This window comes from Marmota marmota, unplaced genomic scaffold (genome assembly GCF_001458135.2).
Source record: "Marmota marmota marmota unplaced genomic scaffold, marMar, whole genome shotgun sequence".
Classification (NCBI taxonomy): Eukaryota; Metazoa; Chordata; class Mammalia; order Rodentia; family Sciuridae; genus Marmota; species Marmota marmota.
The window spans coordinates 28,670,006-28,690,397 of record NW_026000026.1 but is presented as its reverse complement, the minus strand read 5'-3'; the positions used below and the strand labels follow the sequence as shown (position 1 = coordinate 28,690,397).

The 20,392-nt window shown below is 46.6% G+C and overlaps 1 protein-coding gene and 1 pseudogene across 1 annotated transcript; both read right to left on the bottom strand.

Annotated features, from left to right (window-relative positions):
- Positions 1-9,728: 9,728 nt before the first annotated feature.
- On the bottom strand, positions 9,729-13,977 carry LOC107159856 (oxytocin-neurophysin 1). Its single transcript, XM_015506540.2, has 4 exons — positions 13,796-13,977; positions 10,634-10,847; positions 10,139-10,340; positions 9,729-10,057 (listed from the first exon to the last, which is right to left on the bottom strand). The coding sequence occupies exons 2-4, from the start codon at positions 10,751-10,753 to the stop codon at positions 10,005-10,007; spliced, it is 375 nt and encodes a 124-aa protein (XP_015362026.1). The 5' UTR covers positions 10,754-10,847; positions 13,796-13,977; the 3' UTR covers positions 9,729-10,004.
- Positions 13,978-15,525: 1,548 nt separating this feature from the next.
- LOC125619036 lies at positions 15,526-18,306 on the bottom strand (annotated as a pseudogene).
- Positions 18,307-20,392: the final 2,086 nt, after the last annotated feature.

Sequence of the window (20,392 nt, the reverse complement as noted above, 5' to 3'; positions counted from 1 at the left end):
AGAAGTTTCTGCTACACTGTGGTCAATAACACTCTGGTGACTTGAGCCCTTCCTTTACCATGTTTGGCACAGACAGATCCATATATGTACCCAGATGCCTAAAACACTGCAAATGGCTTGGGACATGGTGGCTGTGGAGAAAGGGGTTGGTAGCATCCCAGCCAGTTGTACTGGGGCAGTGGATACTTTTCTGAGAGGAACACACCTGAGATGGACTGTGATGCATTGGAAACTGCTTTCCAACTGCTTTCAGGAAAGGTCGCTTGGGATAGGTAGTGCTCACAGCACCTCTGTCTTTCATAGTGCATTGCCCAGTGTGGTGGCCTGGAAGAGCACAGTGCTGGATTCCACACCAATTACAACCAGCATGGGGGGTTTACCCGTTAGGTCAGAAGCAGTGACGTCATTAGCTTACTTTGCCCAGTTATATGGCCAGCATCCCAAGCAGCTTAGCAAATGTCTGAGAAAGCAGTTTCTGCAGATACCATGAATTTGCTATAGTTTCTAAGGTGTGCATACTGGGAGATATAAGAAGAGGGACAGTGTTCTTCAACATAATGCATAGATGGATATTCAGCTTTGGGACTGCTCTCAGTGTTGCACTGCCTTGGCTAGGTTCTTGGGAATGGAAAGGGGAATTTCAGGGACAGGGGGTTTTACCATCCTTCTTTTATTTTTTAAGGAGGACCCAGGTAGACACCAGTCTCCTCCCAGGGAACACCTGTGCACATAGACAGGCATCCTACCAAGGCAGCAGCACACAGAAAGTCCAACAGTGCTGTGACCAGGGCCCCACCAAGAATAAGCCTACCTGCTTCCTTGGCCTTCCCCATGCTACAACCAGAACTGCCCAAAGGGTGGCCAAAGGGCAATGCTTGAGATTGAAGAGGAGTCAGGTACTTTTATGGCCCATTGGGGCTGCCAGACTTGGGCTGTGCTCAAGGACTGGAGGGGTTAGGGAAGAGGGAGTCCTTGGGAGAAGTCAGTAAGGGGAGAGAGATCTGAGTGAAGACGCCATGGCTGGGTGGAAGGGTCACCAGGCTGGGTCAGAGTAGACCAAGTTGCTGGGCAAGGTGAGAGGGTCAGAAGAAGCTCTTAGACATTGACCCTGTCCAAATGGGGGATATAGAAAAATGAGGGGTGCTTCTCCAGTAACTGGGCTTGAGGATGGATCAGGGAGAATGGGTGGGGTGCTTCTCATCTAGACTAGCTGGATAATAGGAGGCTGGGTCCCAACTGTAATTCCATGCATTCCCCACCCAGCACATACTTCTGCCAGACACAGGTGGCTGACCCCACACACAGAGGGCCATTGTGACCTTTCCTGAGAAGACCACCAAAGGATCCTGTAAGGAAGTTCTGCTGGGTACCTAGTCCAATTCTCTTGTGCCGCATGTTGAGGCTATCCTTTTTATTCCAGCTATGGCAGAGCTGAAGGAAATTGATCACCATGCTCAGTTGTGTCCAGGTCTTAGGTGGCTCCATGGGAAGCTGTAGAATATCTGAGACTGAGCAGTGGGCTACCCCACAGCCTCCCTACTCTGTGCCGGGCTCCTTTGAAGGTCTGAGGTACCAGGTGTACTTTTCCTCCCAAAGAACTCAGGACACTATTGACACCTGGGGAGCTATAGTTGGGTGAGCAGTGAATCGTGAACCCAAGGGAGGCCCACCAGCTGGGCAGTGGGTTGCAAGGCCAGACATGGGAGGAAGGGCCTGTGTGTGCTGTGCATGGCTCAGAGCCTCTTTGGCAGGGCATAGGTATTAGGGTGGAGTCATGGGGCAGGAGGACATTCTGGAATAGGTATGGGGTAGGCACACGACAAAGGGTAAACCCCAGAGATGGCCTCAGAGTTGAAGGAGAAGGTCTCTGCGTGCTGCACCCCAGGGAGACCCATCTGACAGCTGAAGGTGAAGATGCTAAGGGCTGTTCCTGAGAGGTAGTGTTCAATCACTGAAAACCAGAGTTACTTAATTCATTCCTCTCCCACCCTTGACCACTCTTCACATTCCCCTTACCCAAGGTTCTACAACCCCATGGGTATCATTGGTGCTGCCGAGCCCTGAATGCCAGTATGTGTACCTCCCACCCACCCGACCTAGGGTGGTGGGGCACCACTTATCCACCACCTATGGATCACCTGTACCCATCCTCACAGTGCATCCCCTATAGCCCAGAGAACATGGGGCGCTGTATGGAGCCCTACATCTATGCCATGACCAGATGGGTGACCTGGTGTGCTCGTGGAGACACTGTGCTGCTTGGAAAACTTTGTGACTTCACCCTGTCAGTGGGTTCTGAAGCCTTGTAGGAGCAAGGATCCGTGTGGCACCTCCAGCCTGTGCCACAAGGAAGGTGTGCACTTGGGACAGACAGGTCCCCACTGATAACAAAGAAGATGAGGTCCCAGAGCTATGCACACCCCCAGGGCATACGTGTTCTTTCCATCCCGGTAAACGCTGGAGCAACCTGCCCACCACTATGCCCGTCACCACAGCGCGAGTCAAGCCGGTTTTACAGAGATCTAAACGTTTGTAAATGCACCCCAGCGTCGGTCTAGGTCTCTGGGAATGGGCATGGGAGAAGAAACTGGATATCCCAGCCCCCACTGTCGCCACCTCCTGTTCTTGCCCTGGAAGTCCTGGGCATATCCACCCTAGAACCGGACACATCTTGTCCTGGAAAAGATCTTGGGTACAACAGAGAGGGAAAATCCCATAGGAGAAAGGAAGGAGGATGGAGAGTTCAAGGCCAGCCTAGGCCATTTGGCAAGACAGTGTGTTAAAAAAAAAAAAAAAATCCTGTCGAGTCTTCACAAAGGACTGTTTTGTTTCTATATTTTTATATAAATAGTTTTTCATCTTATCAGCCTCCCCTGTTGTTTTTGTGTGTGTGGTTGCTTTTTGTGTGTTTTATCCTGTTTTGTTTTTGCAATGTCAGGGATGGAACCCAGGACTTCTTACTGGCGAGGCCTGTGCTGTACCACTGAGCTCCTTGTTTGTGTTTTCTGTCCTTTGTTATTTTCTGTTTCTCCTTCATGTGTGTTTGGGCTTTTTTTGTTCTGATCTCTCACAGTTCTCAAGTTCAATATTTAGCTCATTAAGAAACAGGCAGAAGTTGGAGGTGGAGCTCAGTGGGACTTTTGGTAGAGTGCTCCAGCTCTTATAATATTCCTATATTGGGGATCCCAAAGGACCCCCAATATATGGAGATTAGTTCAGGACCTTCATATAATCCTTGAAGCAATGGTCCCTTGCATCCAGTTGTTCTACTCTCCTTACCCAGATTCCCCAGGGAACTACTTATTATACTGTCCTAGATTTTTAGGAAGTCTTTTTCTGCATTCCTTTACATCCAAAAAGCCAACCTCTATTTGCCTTTGAGGATCCTATTCTAAGGCAGGACACTTTACCTGAACAGTCCTTCCCCAGAGATTTAGAGATAGTCCCCATCTGTTTGAATGAGCACTGACACAAGACCTTATGGACTGGTCACACCCTAAAACAGTGTTCCTTCAGTATGTAGATGGCCTTCTTTTATGTGGCCCTTCAGAAAAAAAATGATATCTGAGGACACTGGCTCTCTTTTCCATTTCCTGATCACTAGGGGGTATAAGGTCTCCAGAGAGAAGGCCCAGCTGTGCTATCCCAGGTTACTTACTTGGACATGGTATTGAAAGGTGAAACTCGGAAGCTTGGCCCAGAAAGAATTCAACCCATACTCCATCCCCTTCCTCAGATGGTAAAGTGACTCAGGGGCTTTCTGGGAACAGCCCGATTGTCCCATTCCCAGCGACAAAAACACTCAGAGGCACTACAGGGGAACTGGGCTGCACAAAATAACCACACAAGAGAAAGAGGTACCTTTTTCTTTGGGGTCAGGTGACGGCTCTCTGACCTTAAGGGTTGGGGGAGAGAGAGAGAGAGAGAGAGAGAGAGAGAGAGAGAGCTGGCCCCTTTTATTGAGGAGAAGCCATTCAAAAGAGGCAAGGGGTCAGGTTTCAGGGGGCTGAGTCTAGTTTCATGATGTCCGCTGTCAGCAGGTTGACTGACATCTAGGAAGGCCACACCCAAGGGCAGAGTAAAGAAGGGGACACACAAAGGTCATTTCCATGGAACATTCTATCCCAAACAGGGCAAGGGGGTAATATCACAAATGAACTGGTGAGCGTAGCTCGCATGGGGCTGCAGGAAGGCACACCTACTCATGAAGACACATTTTGCGACATTTTGTGACTTCTGGGATCAGGGCAGCCATCTAGGGCCACGTTGATGTGGCCAGATCACGGGAAGTGACTGACAGAACCTCAACCAATCAGGTAAGGAAAATACTGGTCACACAGCGCAACAGCCTCCCACACTCCATATTGTGGAATTTTGATCCCTGAATATGCTGAGAAGGCAAGACCCCTCTATGAATGCCTTAAGGAAGCACAGGCAATTATTAATTGGACTCCAGAGGCCAGGAAGCCTTCAATACGTTAAAAAGAGCTGCGACCCAGGCCCCTGCTCTGGGCTTGCCCACTCAGTTGGGGAATGGATTGGCACTATGCAATCATGAGGGGCCGCTCTCCAGCCAGGGAGATACCTAAGTAAAGAATCATACAAGGTGGCCAAGAGGTGGCCTGGATGTCTTAGCATTGTGCCTGCAGTGGGACTATTGGTCCCTGAGGCATATAAACCTACTCTGGGAAGCCCCGCTAACTCTACTTACCTCCTATCGCACAGGAGGAATCCTAAATGCTAAAGGTATTCTCTGGATAACAGACAACCATATACTCAAATATCAGGCTCCTTTGTTGGAAGGACCTGAGATTACCTTAAAGACTTGTCATAACCTCAATCCAATCTTTCTTACTTGAGATAGAGGAAAAACCTCTCCACTCCTGTGAGGAAGTTTTAGTGTAAACTTATTCTACCAGGCTAGATTTATCCAAGCATCCTACAGATAATCCTGATCTCACTCTGTACACCAATGGGAGTTTATCGGTGATTGATGGGACTTGAAGATCTGGATATGCAGTTGTGACAGATTTTGAGGTTCTTGAATCAGGGCTACTTCCTACTAATACCAGTGCTCAGCTGGCAGAATTAGTTGCCCTCACTAATTAAGTGAAGACTGCTTAACTGCTGCAGGCATTCCTGTAAAGCATGCCAAGAAGTTTCTTTGTCTCCTAGAGGCAATCTTTCTGCCTGAGCTCTCAGGTAGCAGTTATCCACATTTCTGGACATCAGAAGGGAGAGGACACAATAGCTGAAGGAAATAGGGCTGCGGATGTAGCAGCCAAGGCAGCTGATTTACAGGGTTCCACAGTTGCCCCACTCCTATGGGAAAATTCTTTTCTGTCCCCTGAATGTCCCCACTACTCGATGGAAGAGACTCAGCAAGCTATTAATCAGGGATACCAACTAGATTATAGAGGGGGGTGCGTTTCTCCTGAGGGCATCCAATCACTTCCCCGAGCATCCCAGTGGAAAGTTTTAAAGTCTATCCATCACCTCTACCATTTGGAAAGAGATAATACTCTCACCCTAATACAGAAAATGTCTTCAGGAAAACGCTTGAAGGACATCATCCAACAGATTATCCAAAGCTGTAAAATCTACCTCATGTTTTTTTTCCTTTGCTTGTGCCTCTGTCAGCCCTGTTGCTAATTCTTTGGGGTCCTTGCATTATCAATTTGCTTATTTGCTTTGTTTCCTCTTGGGTAGAGACAATAAAACTTCAGATGGTGTTACAAATGAGCCCCCTCCAGACTTCTACCATGGACCCATTGATGGACCCACTGATGTCTATCATCAGTGTTGGCCTCTGGACCTGCCTGCTGCTTCCCACTTACCCTAGACCGTCCTCGGCAGGATATCCTGGTTACTCCATTGATGCCCCTTGTAGACCTGAAATAGCTACAGTGGTCATCGCCCCAACTCCCAACAGTAGTCAGGGTATCCTCTGTGCCGCAGTCCGGCTGCAGCAAAATAACTGGGGGGTGACGAGCAACTTGTGTAGATTGATACAGCAGGAGTGGAAGCCGTTTATTGCAGGACAGGAGCAGTATTTATACATTCCACACAGCTTATCTAATTAACATAAACCAGATACATCAGTCAACCAATCAGGAATCTCCACACTTAATGGCTTGCTTTTGTTACTTCTCAAACCACTCCCTCTGGCATTTTGCCAGGCACCATCCAGACTTGTTTATGAACTCTAACATTCCCCTGGCAAAATGCCAGGTGTTATTTTGACTTATTTACAGACTCTAACATTTCCCCCTTTTGTTTAATTTAAATAACGACCATAGTGGTTTTTACAGAAACACCATAAATAACCTGATACAAGCAGAAAGGGAGGATACAAAATGCCACAATACCAAGCCACTTGATGGCTCCATGCAAGAAGCCCTTGGAAAAATTATACCAGCAATGACACTGTTAGCAAAGATACCGAGTTACAATTTGTTGTAGATTACAGTTTGTTGTCTCAGTCCAGGTAAAGCAGTGTCTCAATAGATTAACTCACAGTCCAGGTAAATCACAGTCCAGGTAAGTTCTGCAGGCAGCTAGCTTAAATCACAGTCCAGGTAAGTTCTGCAGGCAGCTAGCTTGATCCGAAGTCTCGTCTGTTTCTCAGCCAAAGTCTCGTCCGGTTTTCAGCAACACTGGAAATTCTTCCACCTTGGTCTTTACCGGCACTGGGACGAAGGCAGGAACTCCGGATGGCTAAAGAAAATCCTGTAGCATTCTACTAAGAAAACAACCTTCTGAACAATTTAGTACATTATCTCAAGGTTTTTTTACATTTGAAATAAGCATTAATAGTGCTCATTACTCATCAGCTTCCAGGTGTGGGAGAACCATTGTAGCTTAGTTATTGGCATTGAAAATGACCAAACATCAGGGACACCAGTAGCATCTTCTGCTGGCTGTAGTGCCTGGGCAGCCCCAGATGGCCCTGGGGAGTGTCCCGGACTCAAACTGCTACTGGGCACAGGGAGCAAGAGCCTGCGAGACTGTGCCTCCAGGTCAGGTCTAGATTTGGGCTCGCGGCAGTGGAAGAGCCAGCTCCCCGGCCAGGAGGCGGGGAAGGGCCAGTCGCCGCCGCCTCTTGGAAAATCCTTGCTGCGCTGTGACCGGCTTGCACACTCGGCAGCCGCCTCTCCGCTTCACGCACCCTCCGGTAACGAAAAGTATTTAGTAATAGCCTTTTGCTGCAACTTTTTTCCTGATAATCCTTCTTCTTCTGAACTTTCTTTTTCTTTCTGACTAGAGTTCCTGGGCTCTTATCAACACATGCCCTAACTATTCTTGGTTCCACTGGGGTGCCTTCTTCCCTTATTAATTTACTTCTCACCCCTTCCATATTTTCATCACAAAGACAATACAATACACTGAGACAAAACAAGACACAAACATACTGTATCAATCTTCTCCATTTTCTCGAAATGGCCATTTTTCCTCTCGCCTATCTGCCTAGGGAGGAGCAGATTTGTTCCCGTCCTATCTATGGATGGGCAGCTTTTTTTTTTCGTCACTTACCCCCGAGTGTCCAGGGGCTCCCCGTACGGGCCACCATCTGCCGCAGTCCGGCTGCAGCAAAATAACTGGGGGGTGACGAGCAACTTGTGTAGATTGATACAGCAGGAGTGGAAGCCGTTTATTGCAGGACAGGAGCAGTATTTATACATTCCACACAGCTTATCTAATTAACATAAACTAGATACATCAGTCAACCAATCAGGAATCTCCACACTTTATGGCTTGCTTTTGTTACTTCTCAAACCACTCCCTCTGGCATTTTGCCAGGCACCATCCAGACTTGTTTACGAACTCTAACATTCCCCTGGCAAAATGCCAGGTGTTATTTTGACTTATTTACAGACTCTAACACTCTGAGAGGGGAATTGAGGGAGATGTGAAAGGACTTAGGCAGCCACGGTAAGATGGTTAGTGAGGAAGTTGGGGGTAGGGTCAGAACAAAGGAGCATGGAGAGGTCTTCTGATGAGGTCAACTTCCTGGTTGACAAAAGTACTCATGGATACAAGCAGAGGACCCAATTATAGAGACACTTCCATACTTGTGCTCCTAAGCAGAGGACCCAATAGAAAAACTGAAACAGATGTGTGGATGGAGGGGGGACCAATCAATAACAGTGAGGAGAGCATAGACAGGGGAGAAGATAAGGAAAGGAGAAAATTCCAGAGACCATAAAAAGAAAACGCTGAAATTCCCCCACTGGATTCCCAGGTATGCGTCCCCTTCTCTTTGAAATCTATATCTTGCTTTTGCAAAAAACATACTGCTTGCTTGCTATCTCTGTGTCCTGTTCTTCAATTCTTTGCTGAACAGAGACAATGAACCCTCCCCTAGACAGTAAAACACCCCTCCTGCCTCAGCATAACCAGTAGCTGGGGTTACAAGTATGCACCACCACGCCCAGCAGTTTAGTTAATCTTATAAACTAAACACTGTTTCACCAGCTTCCAGTCCAGGAAACAGGATGTGAGCAGCAATCCAGAAGTCTCTCAGCATCCCTTTGTGTCATTGTGCCATCCTAGAAATCCAGCACCATACGTTAGTTTTGACTATTTTTATAATTGATATATACAATCTTCAATCCCCATCACCAAAAAAAAATTGGTAAATTAATTTCAAACCTTGTATCCTCACAGAATAAATTTTTGAGTCTCTACCTTGTGATTGAGCCTCACCCATTATTGGTGGGCCATTGAGGCTCATTCTTGATGGTCTCCACTTAGTCGGATATGGGAGAAAACTACAGAAATGAGATGTTTAATTGTTATTTACTTGTACTTTATTTATTTATATGTTTATTTATTTTCACAGTGTTAGGAACAGAACCCAGAGCTTCCCTCACGTGAGGCAAGCTCTCTATCAGTGAGGTACATTCTCCCGCACTTTGGAGTAGGCTGTGAGCAGGGCCTTCTGAGGTGTGGCCAGCCTCATGGGCAGGTGAATGAGGCGTGTTCTGGGAGAGAGGGATGGGCTTTTATCTGATCCCACAAAGGATCCTTGACCTGGGAATAGGTGGGCAGTATACATGGAAGGGTCCCGTCAGTTTGCTCTCCCCTCTGTGCTTGGTGGTCATTTCTGTGGCTATGGGTGCTGAGGACTGCAGGTCCTCTGGGTGGTGCTCATCTCTGACAAATTCTGATTCTACACAGGCAGGAGTCAGGCCACTGGGTTGAGACCCAGCTATAGGGAGAGCAGGGGAGTGTCTTGTGGGTGCCCCAGTCCAGCCTCCCCAACTCAGCACAGCAGTGGCCTCCTTGGGGTGTGACAGTCCAGCTCTTTGAAACATGGTGGTGGTCCTTCAGCTGTCCCCACAGAGCTGTCCACTTGGCCAGCTCTACCCCTTCAATCTGCAAGCAGGAGTACGTAGGTAGCCTCTCTCCAGGAGTCAGGGAGTCATTGGATGCCCACTGTCCCTTCCCCTTCCCCTGTTCCCCTCTCAGACACTGTGTGCAGATGACAAGATGCTGTCCTTTTGGACTTCCTCAGGTGTGCCCTGCTCCAGGTCCCAGCCCCTGCTGGAAGTGGGGTGCTGGGTTCTTTTCACTGCTCTGGAGCGGGCCCTATTGGGGTATTTGAGACCCTCATGACCTCAGTTGGACCAGCACAGCTGAAATGCAGTCCCAGTAGGGAGCAGTCATTCATTCCCTGATCCCTCCCCTCATTTCTGACAGACGAGAGAAGAATAGGAGAGGAAAGATCTACTTTATTTCATTTCATTTTATTTATTTTTGCAGTAGAGGGGATTGAACACAGGGCTGCTCTACCACTGAGCTACACCCTCAGCCCCAATCATTTTTCACTTTAAGACAGGGGCTCCATGGCATCGAACTTGGGATCTTCCTGCCTAGACACCAGTCACTAGGTATACAGGCGAGTGCCACCGCGGTGGTTTCGTTTGATTCTCATTACTTTAGGGGTGCCTTTGGGAAGGGAGGGGTGCGGTGGGATATGTTCGAAGTACCACCCGAAGTCATCATTCAGAAAAGTTGGTCTCGGGGTCGCAAGCGGGGTCTGTGCGGCAGCCATCTGCAATGAGAGTTGGTGTCAGTGGCGGTTTTTCCGCATCCCACTGAGCCCGGGTCCCCGCGCTGGCCTCCCAGGGCTCACCTGAGCTGCAGCAGAAGCCCGCGGCCGCGCACCGGCCCCCGCTCCCGCAGGGCTTCTGGCCCGACTGGCAGGGCGACGGCAGGTAGTTCTCCTCCTGGCAGCGCAGCGCCTCGGCTGTGCCCACGAAGCAGCCCAGCTCGTCCCCGCAGCAGATGCTGGGCCCGAAGCAGCGCCCTTTGCCACCGGGGCCGCAGGGGAGGCACTGCGGGGAACGGAGAGGTTGAGTGGGAGGGAGATCGCGGGGAAGGTGGGGACCCCCTGGAGGCTCCGCCCCGCGGGGTACTCGGGATTGGGTTGCCGGGACTGAAGCTAGGATCTGGCTCCGCAATGCTGGCCAGATCCAGGGGGCTAGAGGTCCTGGGGCCCGACTGAGCTTTAAGGGCAGCAGTGGAAACCTGCCAAACTCCTTGGGTTCCCATGTGAGGAAGGGACGGGATCCAGGGGACAGAGCGGCATGGTGGTGGTCCCTGTGGGCCCTAGGGTCGGGTGGCTCACTTTGCGCACGTCCAGCTCCAGCGTGGCCCTCTTGCCGCCCAGCGGGCAGTTCTGGATGTAGCAGGCAGAGGTCAGAGCCAGGAGGCCCAGCAGGCAGCAGGCGAGGCTGTGGCTGGCCATGGTGTTGGCTACTAGGTCCCCGGGATCCGCAGCTGCTGGAGGTCTCTCAAGCCTGGCCTTTTTATGCCTGGGCGCTGGACTTGCCTAGTAGTGTCTAAGAAGGCAGTCGCATTACTAGTCACAGCAGGTCACTCGGGTCAGACCATGTCAGCCGGGTCGGTCCCTCATTACCACAACAGAGTCAGAGTCAGTGTCTTGGCTAATGGACTGATATATGGATGGTGAGTGCTCTAGAGAAGGGAGCAGGCTGGGTCACCTGGGGCATGAGTGTAGGAAAGGGAGAACTGAGTGATGGGCTTGGGGGAGGGGAGTCCAACCAAGGGATATTTTTCCAGATTTCCGAAACCTAAAGGAGGCGGTAAGGGTTGTGTTGGTGGATCCTGGGGCCTCTCCAGGCAGGAATAGCCTCTGGCTAGAATCCCCATCCATACACCCTGGTCCATACACATTCAGTCCTTGACCCCCTAGTAAAGGTCTCCTCTTCCTAAGCCTAAATAACCAGAAAACCTCCCCACCCCAACACACAGCCACAGCCACTTCCCTGCCCCCAGCACTTGCATGGAACGAGATCCCAGCTTTCTCCCACCTCTAACTGCAAGTCAACCTTTCCTCCAGCTAGGAGCTGGGCTACAGTCCACCTGTATTGGAATTGGTAATATCTGTGGCTATGTCACCAACACAGGTGACAGGCAACCTCCCATCATGTACAGTTACTGCAAAAGTCTCTAAGGATTGTTTAGAATCATGGTCACCTGGAGATTAGGGCATTCTTCTGTCTGCCCCTAGAGTTTGTAATCTAATGGTTTATTAAAGAATCAGATTTAGGACAAAATCAAAATGTGTTGTGTCATATTGACACCTGAATATAAATGTAATTGGTTTCTTTTGTAACCCATCATCTTTTGTGTGTATGTGTGTGTGTGTGTTGATGATCAAACTCATCTTTTGTTTTATATATTTAAAAACTTCTGGGGGCTATCCAGGTGCAGTGGCACACGCCTGTAATCTCAGAAGCTCGGGAGGCTGAGGCAGGAGAATAGCGAGTTCAAAGCCAGCCTCAGCAATAGTGAGGCCCTGAGCAACTCAGTGAGATTGTGTCTCTAAATCAAATGGAATATGGTTGAGTGCCCCTGACTTCAATTCCCAGTTACCCCCCCAAAAAAAATTTTTGGAGGCTGATATGGTGGCATGCACCCATAATTCCAGTGACTTGGGAGGCAGAGGCAAGAGGACCACAAGTTTGAGGCCAGCCTCAGCAAATTAGTGAGGCCCTAAGCAACTTAGTGAGACCCTTGTGTCAAAATAAAAAATAAAAAGGGCTGGGGAGGTCATTCGATGTACATCATCCCTGGGTTCAAAATCCCCAGGACCAGAAAACAAAGAAACAAACTTTTGGGGAACTGAGAGATAGCTGAATTCTAGAAAACTTGTGCAACATGTGAGAAGCCCTGGTTTCGATTGCTAGCACCGTGGGGGAGTCATTTCCTCCTTTATAAGTTTCATTTTAGTGGAGCAGGAGAGGTGTGAAATATCCTAGTGAACAACTGCTTATAGTTATTCCATCTAGCTGTTTCCCAAAAGGTCACATGTTAAAGGCTTGGTCCTCAGGATGCTGTTATTAGGATGTGGTTCAATCTTTATGAGATGGGACCTAGTAGGAGCACTTTTGGTGGTTGGGTGCATGTCCTTGAAGTGGCTAGTGGGACCTGGCTCCTCATGGCTCTCTCTTGCTTCTCGACCATGAGGTGAGTGGTTTTGCTCCACCACGTGCTCCTGGTGCCATATGCTGCTTCCCTATAGACCTGTAAGCAACAGGCCCAAGGGACCGTGGACTGGAACCTCTGAGAGCATAAGCCAAAATAAGCCATTTCTCTTTATAAGTTAATTATCCCTGGTATTTTGGAGTGGTGACGAAAACCTAGCAACACAGTTAGGAAACAAAGATCAGCCTTATTTTTCTAGCAATAAGCACATTGCATCCGAGGAACTGGAGTGTGGCTCAGGGGTAGTGTGCTTGCCTAACATGCACCAAACCCTGGGCTTGATGCCTGCACCCACCCCCTGGTAATATTTTTTTTTTTTTTTTTTTTTAGAAACAGGATTCGCTATATTGCCCAGGCTCGTCTCAGTTCTCTGGGATCAAGAAAGAGATCCTTCTTTCTCAGCCTCCTGCATAGCCAGGATTTCAGGCATGTGCCACTGCATTATTTTAGCAAATTTAAACAGAAATGCAACTCTCCCCATGATCTGGTTTTAGGATACTTCCACCCCCATAGAAACTTCCCTCATGCATCAATCTTGTTCCCATTCCCAGGCCCAGGAAACCACTGATGTACATTTACCATTTCTAGAAATTCTCCACCAATGGGACCATAAAATACATCATTGTTTATGACTTGTTTTGTTTTTTAAGAGGTGGGGATGTGATTCAATAATAGAGCACTTGCTTAGCATGTGTGAGGCCCTGAGTTAAAACCCCAGCACTGCAGTATTTAAAAAAAAAAAAAGTGAGAAAGATCACCTCCATCTATGGGGAAGTGCTGCTGCCTGGTGGTCCCTGAGCACAGACCCTCCCTCTCCAGATGCTGGAGGGAGTTAAGGCTGAGTGGATTGTGAGATGATGCACCAAAGCCTTGGTCTTTGGTCACATGTGTTCAGCCTGTTTAAGATGGATGCTGAAACTTCCTCCTCTATTTCTACACCCCACTGGCAGTGCTGCCACCAGAAATCTCAGAGCTGTGAAGAGTGACGCAGCGCTGGCTCTGGGGTTCCAACTTCACTGAGGCTATGGATACTGTTCACGTATATGTCTATGTACATCAAGTCCTCCCAGTTGCACACCCTGAATATAGATAATTTTTATTTGTCAATTATACCTCAGTAGTGTTCCAGAAAATAAACAGAAAAAAAAATGTTTCTCGTTAATTCTTTTTCTCTGTTATCACCCCATTCATGTTGTTGTTGCTGGGAGAGAGACCCCATGTTGGCTGCTGGTACAGAACACAATCCCTTCCCCAGATGTCTCTGGGCCAAGAGCCATACCTGGGCTTCAACAGGCTGTCCTGCTGTTCTCCAGGGCCAGCTGCCTTTGGTGGATGGGTGCTTGGTTAGACCAGAGAATCCATTGCCCTCCTCTTTTCCTATAAGTTCCTGGATCAAAAACAATGTGTCAGCCTGAGGCTGTAGCCCAGGGTGGAGTGCTTGCCCAGCTGTGCAAGTTCCTGGGTTCAATACCTAGCCTGGAGGCGGGGAAAAAGCATCTTTGAATGTTGGTGCTGGAAGTAGCTTGCTGGTCCCCAGGGAATAGTGCCCAACTGTGGTATCTGCTATTGGTGGAAAGTGCCAGGTTGGCTTTGATGAGAAGTGTGGTGGAGCCTATGGACAGCCTTGCCACTGTTGAACCCTCGACGCAAAGAAAAGACCACTGACTCCAATTTAAACCAAATTAAAGCAAGCTTATATTGTGTACACAAGAGGGCTGACCAGTGACCACCTCACTCAGAAGCCGGCCAGAGAACAGCCCTAGTCTAAGGGCAGAGGGGGGTTTTACAAAACAAGGTACAAAGGCAGCTTGTCTTGGGAACTTACAGCTAACAGGGTTCTGGCAAGCGTAATACAAAGGCAGATGGTAGGTGAATGATCTACATGGCTTCATATTTCAAGTAGGGAGTAAATTCAGATTCTAACATCAGAATTTATGAGGCACCACTGAGTTTTCAGGGAGGCTTGTTATCTGGTCCAGGAGAGCCAGGCACGGGTGAGTTCAGAGCATGGGCAGGAATTCCAAACAAGCTTAAACATCAGAGTATGATTAGGCCAAATACAAATCTTAGCATTTTATAGTAAAACAGAAATGAACTTTTCATGACCTTGTGACAAGATGGCTACCAATCTTAAAATGGAATTAGGCTGAGTTCATCAGCCACCATGGCCACTTTTTGTAAGGATTCCAGTTGGACAGTGTTATCAATAAGATATAAAATTTCATGTTATTTTTTACACTGGCGAACAATTTAAATATGTTTCTAAGTTAATGAGAGCCTAATCTATGTAAAGGTTGACATTGTAAAACACAAAAACGTTTTGCTACTTTTCCACAAAAGGTTAAAAGCTCCCAGCCTTTCTTTAATTCATGTTTTAAATGTAATATCATGTGTTAGCTAATATTCATGTGAACTCAACAATATATGTAAACTTTACAAAATGATATTTATGAAACAAAGATCAGCTTCAGAACTAGAACACTTCCCCTAAGATTTGTGAGGAGCTCCACCTTACCTGAGATAAGGCTCGCCTCCCACCTTACTACTTGTCAGAATGACTCCAAAGTAGGCCCCTGAGCCTATCCCACAGCACCACAACTCCAACTCCAAACCCCTACCCCACAAAATCTCAGCACCCAAACATCTCGGGGCCTCTCTCCACCCTATAGAGACGGCCTTTATTGGTCAGCTTTGACAAATAAGCCTTTGTGTGGATCTCTGCCTGGTCTCTGTCCTTCATTTCTCGCTTGCCCGTCTCTTGCTTTCTCACTTTCCTTTCAGACAGGGACAGAGAACCCCTGACAGGCAGTCATCTTGTTTACTTGATTAGTGATAGCCACTTTTGCAGTGAGTCTTTCTGCTTAGCTTCCAAGAGGGACATAAATATTCTCCAACTTTAGGTCCATTCTAATGATACCACCCGTTATCTGTGAGTTCTGCTTTCTCAAATATTGAAGTTTGAACATTAGAGAAGCACCGAGGCAAGCATATAAAGCAGGTTTTATTTACAAAATGTAACACAGAATTCTCCTGGGAGACAGAAGGGGGCCATAGCTGGTATCCCAGTATCCCAAGAAGTGAAAGCATCCTACCCCTTTTATACATTTTAGACTTTCTTTGTTCTCCTACTCTCTTCCTCCTTATCTGTCTCCTTCCTGCATAAATGACTAGGCCCAGGAGATGGTGGTGGGATGGCTTGGGGAGAAGCAGGTGGGCTGGAAGGGCCAAGGTGGAGTGATCAGGGCAGGAAGGGAGCAGCAACCCAGGGGGCCTTAATTAGTAGCTCCCTGCCTGTTCAGGGGGTGCTTCATTACCAACCTTCTGGGAGGGGCACTATAGGCAGGTAATCTTGATAATCAAAGTGCTCTGGAGGCATTAACATTCTAATCTCCCAGGGATGGTTTCCAACTTCCCGGACCCAAACCGGCCTCCATTTTCTCCATCTGACCCGATTACCTATCTACACTGACTGCCTGTCTTTAATTCTTCTTCACTAAGAGATCCATCCAAGCACTCTTCCACAAACCTCCATGTCATCATCCGCCAATCAAATTCATACTAAGTTCCAAATCCTTTATCATCCAGCCAAATCAGTAGCTACTTGTCTGTCCCCAAGGCTTCTCTAGTTCCAAAGTGGTTGTCATATTATTTGGAGAAGTAGATTCCCTTTCCTTGTCTTTCAGAAACACCCTGAACAAGACAGCAACGCCATAACTATCTGCAATCTGCATATGAGCTATCTGAAAACTGGGTTCCATTTTTTTCTCTTTGGTCAACTGTGCCCCTGAGGTTTTAAACCTGAGTTAGGGAAGAGGACCCCTGCCTATAAGGCTCATCCACCCCTGCTTTCAGGAGCAGAGTGGTCCCACCTAACATTGTGGCCCATTGTTAGAAGACAATTCTCCATAGTTTTCTCCATGGATTTCTCACATTTCTGCATAATTCATGCCTTCTTGAAAGTGGAGATGCCAAGCAAATGGTCTTGGGAATTAGAAGCGGTATGGCCTCTGGAGGTGTTTAGAGACATATCCTTTTGGAGACACCCTAGAATAGTAAAGATAAAGCTGCCTCCCCTCCCCTATTTTTCTCTTCCCCTTTAGGAGATTTGCTTAAATTCCAGAAAATGGATAACCTCTATTTCCAGTGGTGGAATATGTATCAAGAATGTGAGAGGCCCTGGGTTCACTTTCCAGCACTGAAAAAAATTAAAAATTAATTTTCCATATAAGGCAGCAATTCCATCTCTGAGTATATATCCAAAACAATCAGAAGCAGGGTCCTGAAGAATCATTTGTGCCTCCATATTCATAGCATTATTCCCAATAGCCAAAAGGTGGAAGCAACCTAAGTTTACAGTAGTGGATGAACAGAGAAGCATAATGTACTCTGTACATATGATGGAATTCAGCCTGAACTAGGAAGGAAATTCTGCCACACGTGGAGGAACATTGAGGACATCATCCTAAGTGAAATAAGCCAGTCACAAAAGGTCATGATTCCACTAACATGAAGTACATAGAATAGTCAAATTTATAGCAACAGATGTAGAATTCTGACTTCTAGTGACTCTGGGGAGGAGAAATGGAAATTCAAATGTTGGGATCAAAAGTTATTTGATTTCTTGGGTAGATAGTGGCATTCTGGTTATGTTGGAGGGTCCTTGCTCTGAAAAGATATAAGTTGAAGTATCATGATGTCTGCCATTTACTTTCAAACGAGAAAAAGACTGTAGATGCAGAGAGCAGCAGATTAAAGTCAGTGAGGTTTCAGAGAAGACAGAAAGAGAATAACAACTAGCTAATTTCCTTTGTGTTTTTTTTTTGGGGGGGGTGCTTATACTGGGGATTGAACCCAGGGGTGCTTTACCACTGAGTTATATCCTCAGTACTTTTTTTTTTTTCAATTCATCCTGCTATATTTTCTTTAATTAAGTACAAAGACCTCTACTCTGTAGGCATATCACCTAGGGACCATTTATTTCACCCACTGCTCTGTTTGGCAGCCAGTCTCTTATCTCTCTCTTCAGCAATGGTGAGTCAGATTCCTTTTCCTCCGGAAGAGAAATCCATGGTTTGTTGCCTTTGCCAATAACAAAAATGTTGGAGAGCTGAGTGGCAAAGCTGTTGCCATTGGCATCTTTCACATGAAACATGTCAAAAGAGCCAGGATGTCTCTCTCTGTTGGTAATCTCACCAATTCTTCCCAAGTTAGCGCCTCCGGTCACCATACACAGGTTACCAGTGTCAAACTTGATGATATCAGTAACCTTGCCAGTCTCCAAATCAATCTGAATGGTATCATTCACCTTGATTAGGGGATCAGGGTATTGAATGGTTCGAGCATCATGAGTCACCAGATGAGGGATTCCTTTTGTGCCCACAAATATCTTTCTCACTTTGCACAACTTGTACTTGGCCTTCTCAGGTGTAATGCTATGAACAGCAAAAGGACCCTTGGTGTCTTGTCTTAGATCAGACAGAAATTCTCTCCAGTCTTATCAATGCTGATGACATCCATAAAACTGGCGGGGTAGGTTATATCGGTTCAGACTTTGCCATCAATCTTGATGAAGCGCTGCATGCAAATCTTTTTTACTTCCTTTCCTGTCAGGGCATACTTAAGTCTGTTCCTTAGAAAAATGATGAGAGGAAGACATTCTCTCAGCTTGTGGGGACCAGTGGATGGACAAGGAGCAAACACACCAGTCAAGTTTTCCAGCATCCAATGCTTTGGAGCTGCTACCCGCTTCAGATGCTTCTTGGGACCACAAGCCATGGCTGCTGTAGGCACAGAAAGAGGCCCACCTTCTTCCCCCCAGAACTTTTTAATTATTTTATTTTGAGACAGGGTCCTGCTAAGTTGCTTAGGGCCTCATTAAATTGCTGAGGCTGACCTCTAACTTGCAATCCTCCTGCCTCAACTTCCTGAGCCACTGGAATTACAGATATGAACCACAGTACCGGGCTCCAGCTAGGTTTCTAACGCCCTTCCTTCATTATTTCGTTTGTTTAAAAAATAGGGGCTGGGGATGTGGCTCAAGCGGTAGCGCGCTCGCCTGGCATGCGTGCGGCCCAGGTTCGATCCTCAGCACCACATACAAACAAAGATGTTGTGTCCGCCGAAAACTAAATATTAAAAAACTTTCTCTCTCTCTTAAAAAAAATAATAAAGTACTTAATAACACTGGTAGTGAATTACAGGTGAGAAAGCTGAGGCACAAAGATGTGAAATTATCTCCAACTATAAAGAAAATTGTATAAACAATTGGAGATTACATTGCATTGTTTTTCACCAAATTTGGCAGCTGGAGAACAGGAAGGGCAAAATCTACTAGAAATGATTCAGGCTTGCAATACCTACATTTTTATTTATATCAACATTCATGTATAGTGCTGTGCTGACCCAGATGGTCACTAGAAAAGTGTGGGGGCTGAATGAAGTGTTGCTATGTAAATGTCACAATATGTCTACCTGGGACTCAGAAAACTTAATAGTACCAAAGGGGTTATTGTTTTTGTTTTCCAGTACAAGAGGTGTGATGGACTCAGATGGGATTGTGTTATGTATCTTCTATCCTTCTTTTTCATCCTCATCTGTGAAAAGTCCCAAAACTAAGTGTTGAAAGAACTTTAGATGTTCTCTAGTTGGTTACATGGCTCTTGGGACCTCAACTAATAATTTGATTGATAGTCAACTGGGAGAAGCAAATGAGTTTAGAAACATAAGGAATCACCTGTAGCCACTGTGCTCATGAAAGAAGTATATGGACCTTCTTCCTTCTGTAAAGACAGTCCAATTTCCCCACCTTTTGAGCATAATTCGCTGGGATTTTCCTTCAGTAATGTACATAGTTCTCCCAATGATTTGCTGGCTTCACAGATACTTTCTTTTTATATAATATTCTTTTTAGTCATAGATGGACCTAATACCTTTGTTTTATTTGTTTATTTTTATGTGGTGCCAGGGATCGAACCCAGTGCCTCACGCATGCTAGGCAAGCGCTCTACCACTGAGCCACAACCCCGGTCCCTACACTGGTACTTTCTCAGGCCAATCCATTCACATTTTATTATTTTATTTGAAGTAAAGGTCTTTATATAATAATAATAAACATAATAAACTCAAATTTACCAACTTCACCTTCAGAATTTTAAGAACCCTGTCACTATTTTGATGAGACTGTCCTCTGCTGGAAATAAGGGGAACTGCAGGCAGAACTTGGCCTCTCAGGAATTCATTCCCAATTGAGTACATTTGGCAGATAATTCTTCTCCTTCCATGATATGAGATTGAGACCACTCTCCAAAAAAAAAAAAAAAAAAGAGGGGAGTGGCTAGGGGTGTAGCTCAGTGGTATAGTGTGTGAGACCCTGGGTTCAATCCCCAAAACAAACAAAACAAGTGCATCTAATGTGTATTGAACATTTGCATCCTTGTCACCAACTTTAGAGCTTAGCTTTACATAATTTCTCATTTAATTGCCACAACAGTATTATAGGTATATACCAGTATTATCCTTACCTTACTCTTGAGAAAACTGAGGCAAAGAGCAACTAAGAAATGTTCCCAAAGACACGCCAGTGATAAGTGGACAAGCTGGGATTCAAGCCCAAGGAGATGCATCAATCTTGTAATTACAAAGCTATGTAGCCCTTTCTGGTGCTTTCTCTATTTTTAATTTATTCTGTACGGATTTCCAGGTAGAAGAGGTGAGTGGGGCATCATGCAAACACTCTTCCATTTCTCTTGGAGAATTTCTTCCTTTCTTGTCTTCCCTCCTTCTCCCCTTCCTTCTTTCTTCCCTTCGTTCCTTCGTTCCTTCTTCCTTTTCTCCTCTTTCTTCTGCTTCTCTTCTTCCTCTTTTTTTTTTTTTTTTT

Excerpts from the sequence above, each read along its gene's own strand:
- LOC107159856 (XM_015506540.2), bottom strand. The coding sequence starts at position 10,753 with ATGGCCAGCCACAGCCTCGCCTGCTGCCTGCTGGGCCTCCTGGCTCTG. Across the intron at positions 10,341-10,633 it reads TGGAGCTGGACGTGCGCAAA|TGCCTCCCCTGCGGCCCCGG; the intron begins GTGAGCCACCCG and ends CGTTCCCCGCAG. Across the intron at positions 10,058-10,138 it reads GGGCTTCTGCTGCAGCTCAG|ATGGCTGCCGCACAGACCCC; the intron begins GTGAGCCCTGGG and ends CTCTCATTGCAG.